At 42.8% G+C, this 12163-nt stretch overlaps 1 protein-coding gene across 1 annotated transcript in view; it reads right to left on the reverse strand.

The window, feature by feature from the left end:
* Positions 1 to 1836: 1836 nt before the first annotated feature.
* MACF1 (microtubule-actin crosslinking factor 1) overlaps positions 1837 to 12163 on the reverse strand; it is a 215682-nt gene continuing 205355 nt past the window's right edge. The window contains exons 91-93 of the mRNA XM_012646667.1: positions 7553 to 7764; positions 4059 to 4188; positions 1837 to 3309 (exon numbers count right to left, since the gene is read on the reverse strand). Of these exons, the coding sequence (XP_012502121.1) occupies positions 3053 to 3309; positions 4059 to 4188; positions 7553 to 7764 (599 nt within the window). The 3' untranslated portion in view covers positions 1837 to 3052. The remainder of the gene's footprint in view (positions 3310 to 4058; positions 4189 to 7552; positions 7765 to 12163) is intronic.

Here is a 12163-nt window from a genome sequence, read left to right on the forward strand (position 1 = left end):
AATTCTCAGGGTGCGTTTTGTGCAATGCTGGGCTCCCAGGTAGACTGCAAGCTGCCCAGTGCTGGGCTGATTCTTATAACAGAAATAATTTCCATCGATTTAGAACCAGTGGAAATAGCTATGTTCCCTAAACAATGGGCTTCACATTGCCATAAACCTAAACAGCAGGTGTTAGCCATTCCAAAGGGCCTCGGCCCTCGGTTCAGTTCAGCAACAGCCACCGTGGGCCGCTGTGTGCTACGCCCTGAGCCAGAGATCAAGTGGACAAGTTCCCTGCCCTTGATCGGCCCTCACTCTAACAGGGTGACAGTTGGTGAACACAGTCGTTTCCAGAGGCAAAATGTAAGGTGTGTTCCCACAGAGGAGCTGGCGAAGTGTCTGGAAGGGCAGAGGGGGGCTGGGAAGTGGGGGTTGGGTGACCTGTGAGTGGAATCCCAGACCACCAGAACCGGAAGGGAACTGAGGTGGGGAAAGTTTCTTGGAGAAAGTGGTGTCAAAACAAGGGCTTTCCCAGACGCCTGGCAACTCTGTGACCTTGGGCAAGTTACTTAACCTCTCTCAGACTCAGTTTCCCATCCAGGAAAGGGGGCTAATGATCTTAGGATTGTGATGGGTATTAAATGGGAATGTATATACAGCACTTAGCACAATCAGCGGCTTCTATAATAGTAAGCGATCACTAAATGTTATTGTTATTGCATCTTTCAAGGACCCAGCAGATACCAAATTTGCATTCCTTGTGTAGCATTTCTATCACAGAACTATATTTTAACCCTTTTTCTGGCATCTCTATTTCTTACATGGTCTTACATGCAGGTGTTTGTTGAATGGAAATACACTTTCTGTGGGCGCCACCACCAGCTGAGCTTTGCTGCAACAACTCAGGGAAAACCTTAATTACTTGGTAAAAAAAAAAAAAGCAAATGACCAAAGTCCAGACTCTAGAAAGATGGAGGTCAAACTGGTCCTGGCATGCTTTGGCTGCCAGGTGGCCTAGAGGCGGAACTACACAAAGTTCTGGCAGCTTGAAGTTACCCACTTCCATGGGTAGAGTAAGCACTTCCTTCAGAATCCATTAGACTGCAAATTCCTCTTAATCTGGGTATTTGGCCTCAAACAGCTTTGGCAAACATGCATCTATCTTACCAAGTTTCTACATCCTAAGAGTGTGGCCTAAAGATCCAAGAGCACAGGTGGCCTGTGTCTGAGCCCCTCTTACCTCTCGGGTTCTTGAGCCTTTTCCCTGTTGTTAGTATCAGTTAATATTTGGCTGTTCTAACCAGTACAAAGCCCACCTGAGGCTGAAAGAAATAGAAGTGCCAGACAAACAGGGAGTCAAGGACTAGAATCAAGGTCCATTTTTGTCATTTACTCATTTTGTGAACTCAGGGAAATCCCCTTCTCGTCTACTTTCCTATCCCCGTTTCTCTATCTGTAAGACAAAGGAGCTAGATTTGATGACCAATTTTGCTTCTACTTCTGAAATTCTATCATCTAACCAGAAATTTCAGCATACTGTGAGAAAGTGGCCCCATTCTCTCAAACCCCAGGATCTCTGTGATTTCTAATGTCTTCCTACATACTGGTATTTGTTTAACCATGTAAGTGGGACAGATACCCTATATATTTATGTTAATATCCTGATTACTTTGTTGCTTTATTAAACAAAATTAACAAGGATAAAATAAAAATTTCCCTACTAATGAGCTTTCTAATTTATGCATCAAGATATTTTGATCTGAATAATGCATTTAAGTACCTACAACACTATTATACCCCAGGGTAACATTGACATGTAAGGTAATGATTGAAAAGAAAATCAGGAAATACAAAACATTTGTTACTGCAAGCAATTTTAATACAAAAGTGTGTCTTGTTTTTAAACAGTTCATTGGTAGAGCTTCAGTTTCTGCCTCAATTAAAACCAATTGAGATAATCACACAGCAACATGGTCGGAGCTGAAGAGGAACAGCAGCTAAAAAACAGGAGCCCCAGACAGCCCCTCTTCATGGTCACTTGGTCAGTTGACTTTATTACGCACAAAAAAAGACGAAAGCAAACGGGACTGGTTAACAAGTGTGCTGGTGAACTCCGTTAAAGGACGAGCAAGTGCTTTTGTCTCAGGTCCACATTTCCAAACAGCCTTGTGGAATTCATTCCTCAGTTTGTGGGAAGTTGATCGACCATTTAAATAAATAGGAAAAATGTAGATAAACAAATCTATAATTCATGATGCCACTCAGGAGGCCCCCTTGCCAAGGGTCTGGGTCCCAGTGAATACAAGAATTATTGGTGGCTAGGCTGGATAGGAAGTTACAAATCAGTTCAAAATCCTAATGTTCTGACGTTTTCTGAACAGTTACATTTACCCCTGAATTCTAGCAGCTATTTGTCCTTTAAACACCCAGTACTGAAACAAGATCCAAAGACAGTATTGCAATGAACTCCTTTTGCTGTATCATGTGCAAATGTTACTTAGATGAGGTTCCCTCTCTTCAGCTAAAATTGTAACATTAAAACATTGGAAAAAGCAATTATAAGTGCCCTCCCCCTCAGTTCTTACTAATTGAGGTGTCTGTGATTTACAAAAAAAAAAGAGTTCCTTAAACACTGCAGGATTCTTATTTTTTTAATATAATTTATCTTGCTGAGACAGCAAGTCAAGTTTATAAAGAAGATGCATTTAGGAATAATCCTAAAAGATAAAGCAGGTTTACAAACCCTGCACCGCGCAGAAACCCTATTTATAGGCTTTTCTTTCTTTTTTTTTTTTTTAATACACATTTGCATCTTGACCTTTTCACTTGTTTTTCTCAAATATTTCATTTCTGGGCCCCATCCATTACAGGGTTACCAGGAGGCAAATTTTATCTACATAAATATTCACATGAAAATAGTAACTTACAAAAAGAAAAAAAATAAGGCAGCTTCATAACACAATTATTCTTTTACACTTTTAACAATATAACTTCTCCTGTTCAGAATAAATATACACCCAATGTATGGAGCAGAATTCAAAGTGGATAGTGGCTTGGGGGTGCTTGTACAGTGTTATCGCTTGGGACCTGGAGTCCTGGGGGAGGCAGTGGTGGTCTTCTTAGACATGGTCGGGATTTTGGAAGGTTTGTTTAACCCTCTCCTGGAGTTGCCCTGGCCCCCAGCAGCGCTGCTTTCTGAAGTGTCTGAACAAGCAGACTGCGTCTCTAAAAGGTCAAAGTCAGAGGCGTCACTTCCTCGCCGGCTGCTGGCTCGACTCCCAGCTCGACTCCCAGCCCGACTCCCGGGGCGACTGGCTGACTTTTTAGGGTCTGGAATTCAACAATAAAGCAGAAGACTTAACAGAGATGGCATGAGGTGGAAGAACAAGTGATCAGAGGCTAAGGTTCTGATCCTAATGCCACTTCATCTGCTGTGTGACCTTGGGCATCTAGATGACAGCCTTTCTGTACCCCAGTTTCCTCACTTGCACAGAAGTCACTGAAGCCTTTTCTGGCTTTGTGATTCTACTTGAGAAGCTGCCTCCTGAGGGTTAAGAAGCTGCTTCTTCTATCAGCAGCACCATTATCTGCCCCCAAAGTGGAATCAGGCAGGGCTGGTCCATCGCCTGAGCACAGGTGGTGAGTCTACCAGCTGGGCTAATCCACGGGCAGTCTGAGAATGGAGGCTAAATCATGGGAAGCAGAGAGCCAGGACATGAATTTGGACTTGTAGGTCCCCATGAGGAACAGCAGCAGGTGAACAAATGCCATCTTTCCCTGACCTTCCTGGTTCACCAGCAGCCATAATAAAAATGAGGTGTTGGAAGTTATTAGCAAATGCCAGTCTCAACACTACACTGGCTTCTGAGGATGGCTGGCTTTAGGAGGCCCCTTCTTTCACATTCTCCCAAATGTGATCCTTTCTGATCAAGAACAGGTGGTCATCTGAAAACCCACAGGTCTTTCTTTCTGGACACTACACTAAGTGCTACTCTCATTACTGGCTCCTTGGGAGCAGTGAAGCACAGGCTACCATTTCCAGACTCAGCCCAAGACAGAGGTCATGGACAGGTACGTACCTGCTCGATTAGTTTTGGCACCTGTGGAGGCTGGGGAAGAACTATTGCTGGTATCACCAGCAAGGGATGTTCGACTAGAATGAAAAGTTGGTGTTGGTCGTTTCAACTTGCTGCCTGTTGATGGGATAACCTTAAAAAAAATCATAAAAACCTTACATTCACTTGGTTAAATCTTTGACAGAAATTCAATTTTAAAAGGTCTACTTAAGCCTCCTTATATCTCATCAATTAAAAAGCAAATTAAAGGTCCAGGAAAACAAAGATTTATTTTGAAAGTATCCTAGGTCATGTATTTTGATGATTCCCAAAAGTAAAGGTTTTATTTCCAAATCAGAAATCTCAAAATGTCTTCCAATACCTTTTGCCTTGCTGACAAATTTCTCTTAAAATGGAAAAAAAAAAATAGACAGTAAGATTATAATAGTTATAACAACCAGAAATATGGTGACTGAGTAAAATAAAAAGAAATACAAATAACCCCATGTACCAACATTTTGGGGTTAGAAATTCACAATATGAGTTTTAGCCTCACGTATTTAATACAGAGATCCAAATATTACTCCAATGTTTCCAAGTAGGTTCAGTAACTTCAGTCCAGTTCCTTACTTGACTTGTGGATCAAATAAATTACGACAAGCACCTGACAGTGGGACTGTGCTACAGGGGGAACAAGGTTCTGAATGAGGAGCTGGGAGACCTGGGTTTGAGTCTGGGCCCATGACTGACCTAAATTAACACCTGTGTCTTTGCTTCTCCCTCGGGAAATCAGGGACAGATCCTGCATCTCCAACTTCATTTCCACCACACCCTCTCCTTGATCAGGCCACCCCAGCCACACTGGCCTCCTGGCTGTGCCTCCAACAGCGCAGGGATGGTAGGGTCCCTGGTCTCATCCCCCCGCTGCTTGCTCTGCCTGCACTGTTGGAGCACAACCCCTCAACCCTAGATACACGAGTGGCTCCCCCCTCATTCCCCTCAGGAGCTAGAGAGGGCTTACACCTCCCTACCCGGATGACACTGTTTATCATTTCCATTCTCTTCCCCTGCTTCATTTTTTTGCGTGGTACTTATCACTGGCCTGATGTATGATATAGTCGTTTGCTGCCTGCCTCTCTCACATTAAAGCATAAACTCCATAAACGCAGGGACTTCGTTTTGTTCACTCTCACATCCTCAGTACCTAAAACTGTCTGGCATAGAATAAGGACTCAATAAAAACTTGTTGAATAAATGATGTATAGAAGCATTTCCCAAACTGGAAAAGAGCTGGATATTATTATTACTGCTACCAGTTGGTGCCATTTTTTTCTATTTGAGTGTTTTGTTTTTTTTAAGTAGTAGACTTCATTTGGAAGAGAAAGAATATTTTAAATCTCTATTATTAATAAATATCACTTATGCCACAGCTTGTAATTCTAATTTTTCTTTGATGTCAGCTGTGTAAATTGTTTTCCAGGACCTTTAAGATGTTTACGCACATAGAAGAGTAAAGTAACCCATCTCATTGTGTGTTGTATTTCTTTAATTTATAAAGAAAAAGCGAAAGCGACAGAAAGTGATTAACATTCAAGCACAAACCCTCCTTGGCTACACAGGAGGAAGAGCACCAGTTTCAGAAGCTACGGTTCCTGAGCACTGCCGCTGGGAAGACCCCAGCGAGACCCCTGGCTAGGATTCTAGGTCAGGACACGGCCTGGTTACAGAACACCAAGATATTAGTAAGTAAGGAAAGATGAAACCTCAAAATGAAACAAAAGATAAAATCTTAAGACAGAACAAAAAGGCTGATCAAATTGTATGAGAATTTACACTTCATAATTAAACATTTAAAATTTTAGAACTTTTGAGATTTTCATGAAACTGGAGCCATTAAAGAAGAAGAAAAGCAAGATAAGCAGGGTGAGTCTTGGGGTTTACTGACAGTCGGTCCCCAGACCACGTTCTAAACCAGATACATATCCGCACTGGAGTTGTAGCTTGGAGCGGGATGAACCCCTAAGCAGCAGTTCATTCACAGGCATTGGCTTCCTGTGCCTCCGCTGTCTGTGGCTGAGGCTTTACGTGATGTAAGGCAATGCTGTCTTTTGAGGCACGAGAGCCCAGTGCGTCCCAGGGGCGAGAATGCGAATTGCACTACTACCAGACAAGCCATTAGTCCATGTTGTGTTTCAGAAACACTGCGCTTCCAAAAGTGCTTAGGCATTTTAATGGCTGTACTTGAACATGCTTAACTGCTGGCATGTGTATTCAAATCAAGGCTACAGAAAACCAAGTGCCTAGGCCAAGAAATTGAGAAGCTGAAATCTGAGCCTCAGAGCAGTGTGTTCACTGATACTGTGCTTGGCTGAAGTAGGCAGCACCCATGCTTCGGACCAGCGTGGCAATACCAACCACCCTGAGGATGTGTCTCAGGGCAGGTGGCGCCAACTGCTCTTCTGTTCTAAGCAAAGACAAAACATTGTGGAACATGCGCCATAGTTCAATTTCAAGTGTTCATAACTCGTCTGTGTATCTGACATTTGGAGACTCTAAGAGGTCTGATTATAAATGGTATCAATAAAACATCACCAGGAATGACCACTGTTTATCAGTCCTGAACAAATAAATATTACTCTAAAGATTGTTATAAAGTTGTTAAACAATCTAGTTTTAGGCATCTCTTATTTATCTCCAATTTTGGTGAATCCGAGTTAGAAACCCCTGAAAACACTCGGCTAGATGAATCAGCTGTGTCAGCAAGCACCACAGAGATGGGAGAGAGCAGGGACCCATGTCAGGAAGGAGAGCTGGTCAAGTTCATTAGCGAGGGCCTCGTCCGTACTGTGTCCTTAGTCAGCAAAGCCATACTCTACCTCGGGGCTGGGCAGCTGGAGGTCAGGAGAATGGCTGTCCCTCATAGGGGTGCCAGCTTTACTGTTTATCAACCAGGGTTTGTCATAACAGCGTGAGAACTGAAGTGGAGTCTGTGAAACGGAAATCCAAAGGGAAGGACGGGAACAATCAAAAATGGAACAGAAAGGGAGCAAATTGGGAACAGAAAAAAATAAATAGAAAATACTAAATTGTAAAGAAACAGAAAACAAAATAAAATGCATATCAGTCCAACAGGATGAGAGGGACCAGGCAGAAAGGCAATAGCATTCTTCATACATAACCCTCTGAAACATCAAACTTATCTGTTAGCTTTAGCAACACAGACAATGCCTGGATTTTCAAAAGCAGTAACTCTGGATGGGCTCAAACTCAACCTGAGAATATAAGAAACATTTCTGACATAACCAGCCTGAGTTTTTATTTTAATAAATGTTTTTTGTAGTCATCTTAAAGTTCAGGTATCTGTGTATTGCTAGGACCTGGGCAGCCTTGGTCTAGGCAGAGCGTGTCTGTCTGGTTTCATGTTCTCCTCACTGGAGTTTTTCAGAGGCTACACCAAACAACAAACATCTGGAAAGATGGAAATGAGGAAGGCGGCTGTAAAAGAGGTCAGCACATACCTTGGTACCACTGGCTGGGGTGGCCGGAGAAGACGGCATGGATGTGCAGCTGTGGTTACTCTGACTAGCGCTGGAGCTGGAGCGAGTAGGGGAAGCCGCCCGGGAAGATGGCTTGGACCTTCGGCCTCGTGATCTGAAAGGGGTCATTCCCTGGGACGCCCCCTCTGGTAGGATGAATTTCTCTCTAAGTTCGATGTTGGTTCTACCTCGTGCTAAAAAAGGATATAAACACGTACAATGTCAGCTAATCTTAAAAATATATCTTTGATGGTCGTACAGCTGCTTGACCCCATGATAACAGTTACTTATATAAGATATAGGTTTAGTACCATCGGTGGGTTCTTTAAAAACAGAGATAAATCCATGATGCATTAAACTTGTCAAGATTCTTACCCACAGCAGACACATCAACGAATAAGCCTCTTGGTTTGCTATAATAAACAAGTCTCTGTGTACATAATACCATCCCATTCGGCTGTCATGGTCTTGTTTTGTCACCGTCCCCAGGGGAAAAGCACACTGCAATTGCTCACGTAATGCAGAAGCAATAGTCACAAACCTCTGACGTTAAATCAAAATCCCTCTTCTCTCTCATAGTACATGTGTACTTTTTTGCTCAGGTTTTACAGAACACATGGCAATGAAATGGAGAAAAACAGATTGCTGAAATTGACATTGTTCAAACTCCTCTATTTGAATTCAGTCAGTCCTAAAGAAAAGGGTCCAGTGACTCAGGACAGTAAAAAGATCAGGACAGAATCATTCAGAAGTAAACATGTGGCGGAGAGAGAGAGAGACAGAGAGAGAAAGATCAATACCATGCACAAAACTCGCCAGTGAGAATATTAAGTCAAAAACCCAAAGCAGTGAGAAGCTGAAGGGGCAGCTGCAAGTAGGAGGAACACTGAGGTGAAAAGAATGTGGAAACAGCACTGAGGGGCAGCAGTCTCACAGCTTTCTAGAGCTGTATGATCAGAACGTAAAATGGAGATCTTCAGAGATCTCTTTTACAGCCAACAAAAATGTTGAACATGAATGACGCTACTACTTTGAAAGAAAGAATTCCTCTGGCATACGTCCTTAGATTATTTCTAACTGAAAGATGTTATAGCCTGCCATGACCCTCTAACTCCTCATCCACCCTGAACTGTTCGCTTTTTAGAATGTATCAGATAGATCTAAACAAAGGGGACCCCTGGGGAAGCCTGGGGAAAGGAAGCCATTATGAATAAACTATCTGTCATTCTTTTCCACATTAGATTTTTTACTTTGGTCAGAAACCATAAATCTAGATTTCAGGTAACTGGGCCCACTTTCTCTTCCGCCCTACCCCATATATCCCTCAAGGAACTGGAGAAATCTTGGTAGAATTAGATTTTAAATCATGTTGCATGCGTGTCCAATCAGAGTGGTTCCAAATTCCTCTCAATATGTTACATGCTGACATCAAAGTGTCAAGTTAAAGCACTAACTTGGATACTAAAACCTGAGTTACATATAGTCCAACCAGGATCCTTCCTGCTCTGGGCTTTAGTTTCCTCAGACTCACCAGAGGCGGTCAGGTCGACTGGTCTCTAAGAGCCCTGCATGCCAAGACGGTCTATGACAATGGTCCCTGAAAGGCTAAGCTGTTTCCCTCCACGACCCAGTGTTTCCTTCCTTCTTGGGTCCCAAAAGAAACATGCCCTTCAAGGTTCATTCCTTGGCTTTTGGTTCTCTACTCAATCATTTTCCAGATTTCAGCACTTCTGTGTGTACATTAATGATTCTCAAAGAGAATTCCCTTTAGCACTAACTTGGGTACTTTAGTATGACTTCACTAATAACTGAAATCATGACTTACATTTATTTATCTTGTGCTTGTTAGAGTCCCCAGAACAATGGTGCAGAGGTATTAAGAGAGAACACTGATGAATGAAAATCATTTAATCAGCTGAGAATCTGGACACCCCAAAGCAACTATTTGTGGCCTTGAGCCATAAAGAACTTCAGATGTGTAGTTTGATCCTGGTAAACATTTAACAGTTCACTTCTGAGCAAACTATGCCAGAAAACAACAACAGAGTGATACAAGAGGAAGACTTGGAAATGGCATCTGAGTTGAGGGCAGTGACATTTTAAATGTTTTAGAGAGGGCTATCTGTAATAATATAACGGTGATATCCTGTTCCCTATGCACTGTACAATTTACAAAGTGTGGTCACATGCAATACTTCACTTGACTGTCATTACCACCCCATGTTAGAGCAAAAGAATTGAAGTGTGCACAGAGGCCGATGTCAAGCAGAGCTGTGGCAGAGCTGGGACTAGAACCCATGTCTTCCACCTGAGCTGTTCTCTTCATCCCCATACCCTAGCCACTCCCAGTCTAGCTGTCTGCCTCATCACATCCCCTAGCTGTCTCCATGCCTCCCCTCAGACCACTCAGGAAATTTCTCTGGCTAAGGCCACTGATAACCTCTACCTCAGAAGGGGATATTTTTTAAATTGTGGAAAGGCTGAAATACACAGAAAAGAGTAAAGAGAATAAAAGTTGCTTAATCTCACAATCTGGGAGCCATCGTTATTAAGATGTCAGCAAGTCATTATTCCTTTGCACATCTGTATAAACATATTTTAATAAAAAAAAAATCAAGGAACTTTCCCTCCATGCTTTTACACATCTCACATAAAACTTCAACTAGCTGCAAAGTATTACTTCATTATATGGATGAAACATATTTTGTTATATTCAATTTATTTAACCAGTCCAATGTTGCATTTTTATTTAAGTTTTTTAAGCATCGTATCCAATGCTGTGATAACTTGTGAAACATTTTTGCACATATCCATGATAATTCCTTAGGATAAATTTCTACAAGTGGATTTGATGGGGAGAAAGGATGCACACTTAAGGTAAAAACATGTCACCTGAGGTATGTCAACCATGTGTCAAGGTTGATACATGCCAACTGACCTCCAAAATGTTATACCAAAGTACACTCTCCAAAATAATACAAGTATATTCAATTTACTTCATTCTGGCCATACTCTGTATTATTATATGTGCACATTAAATGTGCATCCATCACCTGCTCCCTGCAGGGAAAAAATTTGACAATTTATTAGGTAAAAACATCTCCCTACTGCTATAATTTGCACACGGAGGGTTACTACTAACTGCTCTCTTGTTTTTGAAACACTCTCCTCCCTTGGCTTCAAGGACACCTGCTCTCTTGTTCCTCTTTTCCCCCTGCCTACTTCTCAAACATGAATATGCCCTGGGTCTGTCCACAGTTCCGTTTCCCCTCTTAGGCTTTCGATCTGGCAGTGAGCTCCTCCACCTGGGACTTCAGTGCCATCACACGGTCATGCCCAATTCCAAATATTAATATAATCACAGTGCAGATCTTCCTCCTGGTTGCCAGAGTTATATCCAGTGACTGATTGGACATGACCAGAGCCAGAAACCTGGAAGCTGACACAGGTCCCTCCCTCCAGATGGCAGTTCAGCCTACTGATCTACCCTCTAATGCCTCTTGAATCCTGAGCCTCTCCACACCCCCTTATACTAAAGTGTTTCATGTAGCATCTCCTCCCCACTGGTCTCCTTGCTTCTCATCTCATTATCCACCCAACCTTCATTCATCTTGCAGAATTAATTTCTAAATAAAAACCTGATATCTCTAAACAGCTCAGAAATCCTTACAGGCCTTTCATTGCTTATAGCAGAATTTCCCAAACTGAGGTTTTTGAGGGCTTTCCTACATAAGGTGTTTGGTAAACACTATACTCTACGTTTCTCATTTTAGGAGAGCCCTCATGCAATTAGCATTTTGTAGGCTCTGAGAAGTCCTGCAATAAAAGAATACAACTTTTTGGTTTTTTGAGGACCACGCCTAGGGGTCCAGGAGGGCACCATGTGATCAAGTGCCCAGCACATGGAGCTCTGGCATCCATCACCTGCTCCTTGCTACTGACCTCTCTCCACAGCCTGTCTGGCCACTGGCCACATATACTTGGCTGCAGTCACATGAGACTACGTGTGATCTCCCTATTTGTCCTGATGTTGACACTGCTGTCCTTCTGAACATGTGCTTTCCTGGATCGAGAATGTCCAGATCCCCTCTGCCTGTCTGGTCGAGTGTTGGCTCCCTTTAAAGACACAGCTGAAGCAACACCTCCTTTCCTGATGCCCTCTCCATCCCTGTGGGCAGAGCCATCTCTCCCTCCCTCATTCTCCCAACTCACTCATTTTATCAAACGGAAGGACATTTATTTATTTCCATGTTTGCTCCCTGCCCTGGGCTGAGAGCTTATCGGAACAGGGACAGTCATCTTAATTTACCTTCTAATTCCAGTGCCATGCTCATGTTTAGGGTTTCAATAAGCATCTGTGAAACTGAGTAGCCTGTTTCTCAGAAAATGGAGTGAACAATCAAGTTTTAGGAATAATCTCACACCCTTCCTAAATCCATTGAGAAGTGCTTCCACCAAGAAGAACTCATCATTTCATGGGGGATGAAGAACAGAAACACGGAGCTGGGCAGAAGTGTGGGGGTCATGGCCAGCGAGGCTCACTCTGTAGCTGTGTCACTCACTGGCTCTCTTGCACACCAGCCACAAATGCAA

The sequence above is a fragment of the Propithecus coquereli genome, unplaced genomic scaffold (genome assembly GCF_000956105.1).
Source record: "Propithecus coquereli isolate 6110/MARCELLA unplaced genomic scaffold, Pcoq_1.0 Scaffold249, whole genome shotgun sequence".
NCBI classification, from domain to species: Eukaryota; Metazoa; Chordata; class Mammalia; order Primates; family Indriidae; genus Propithecus; species Propithecus coquereli.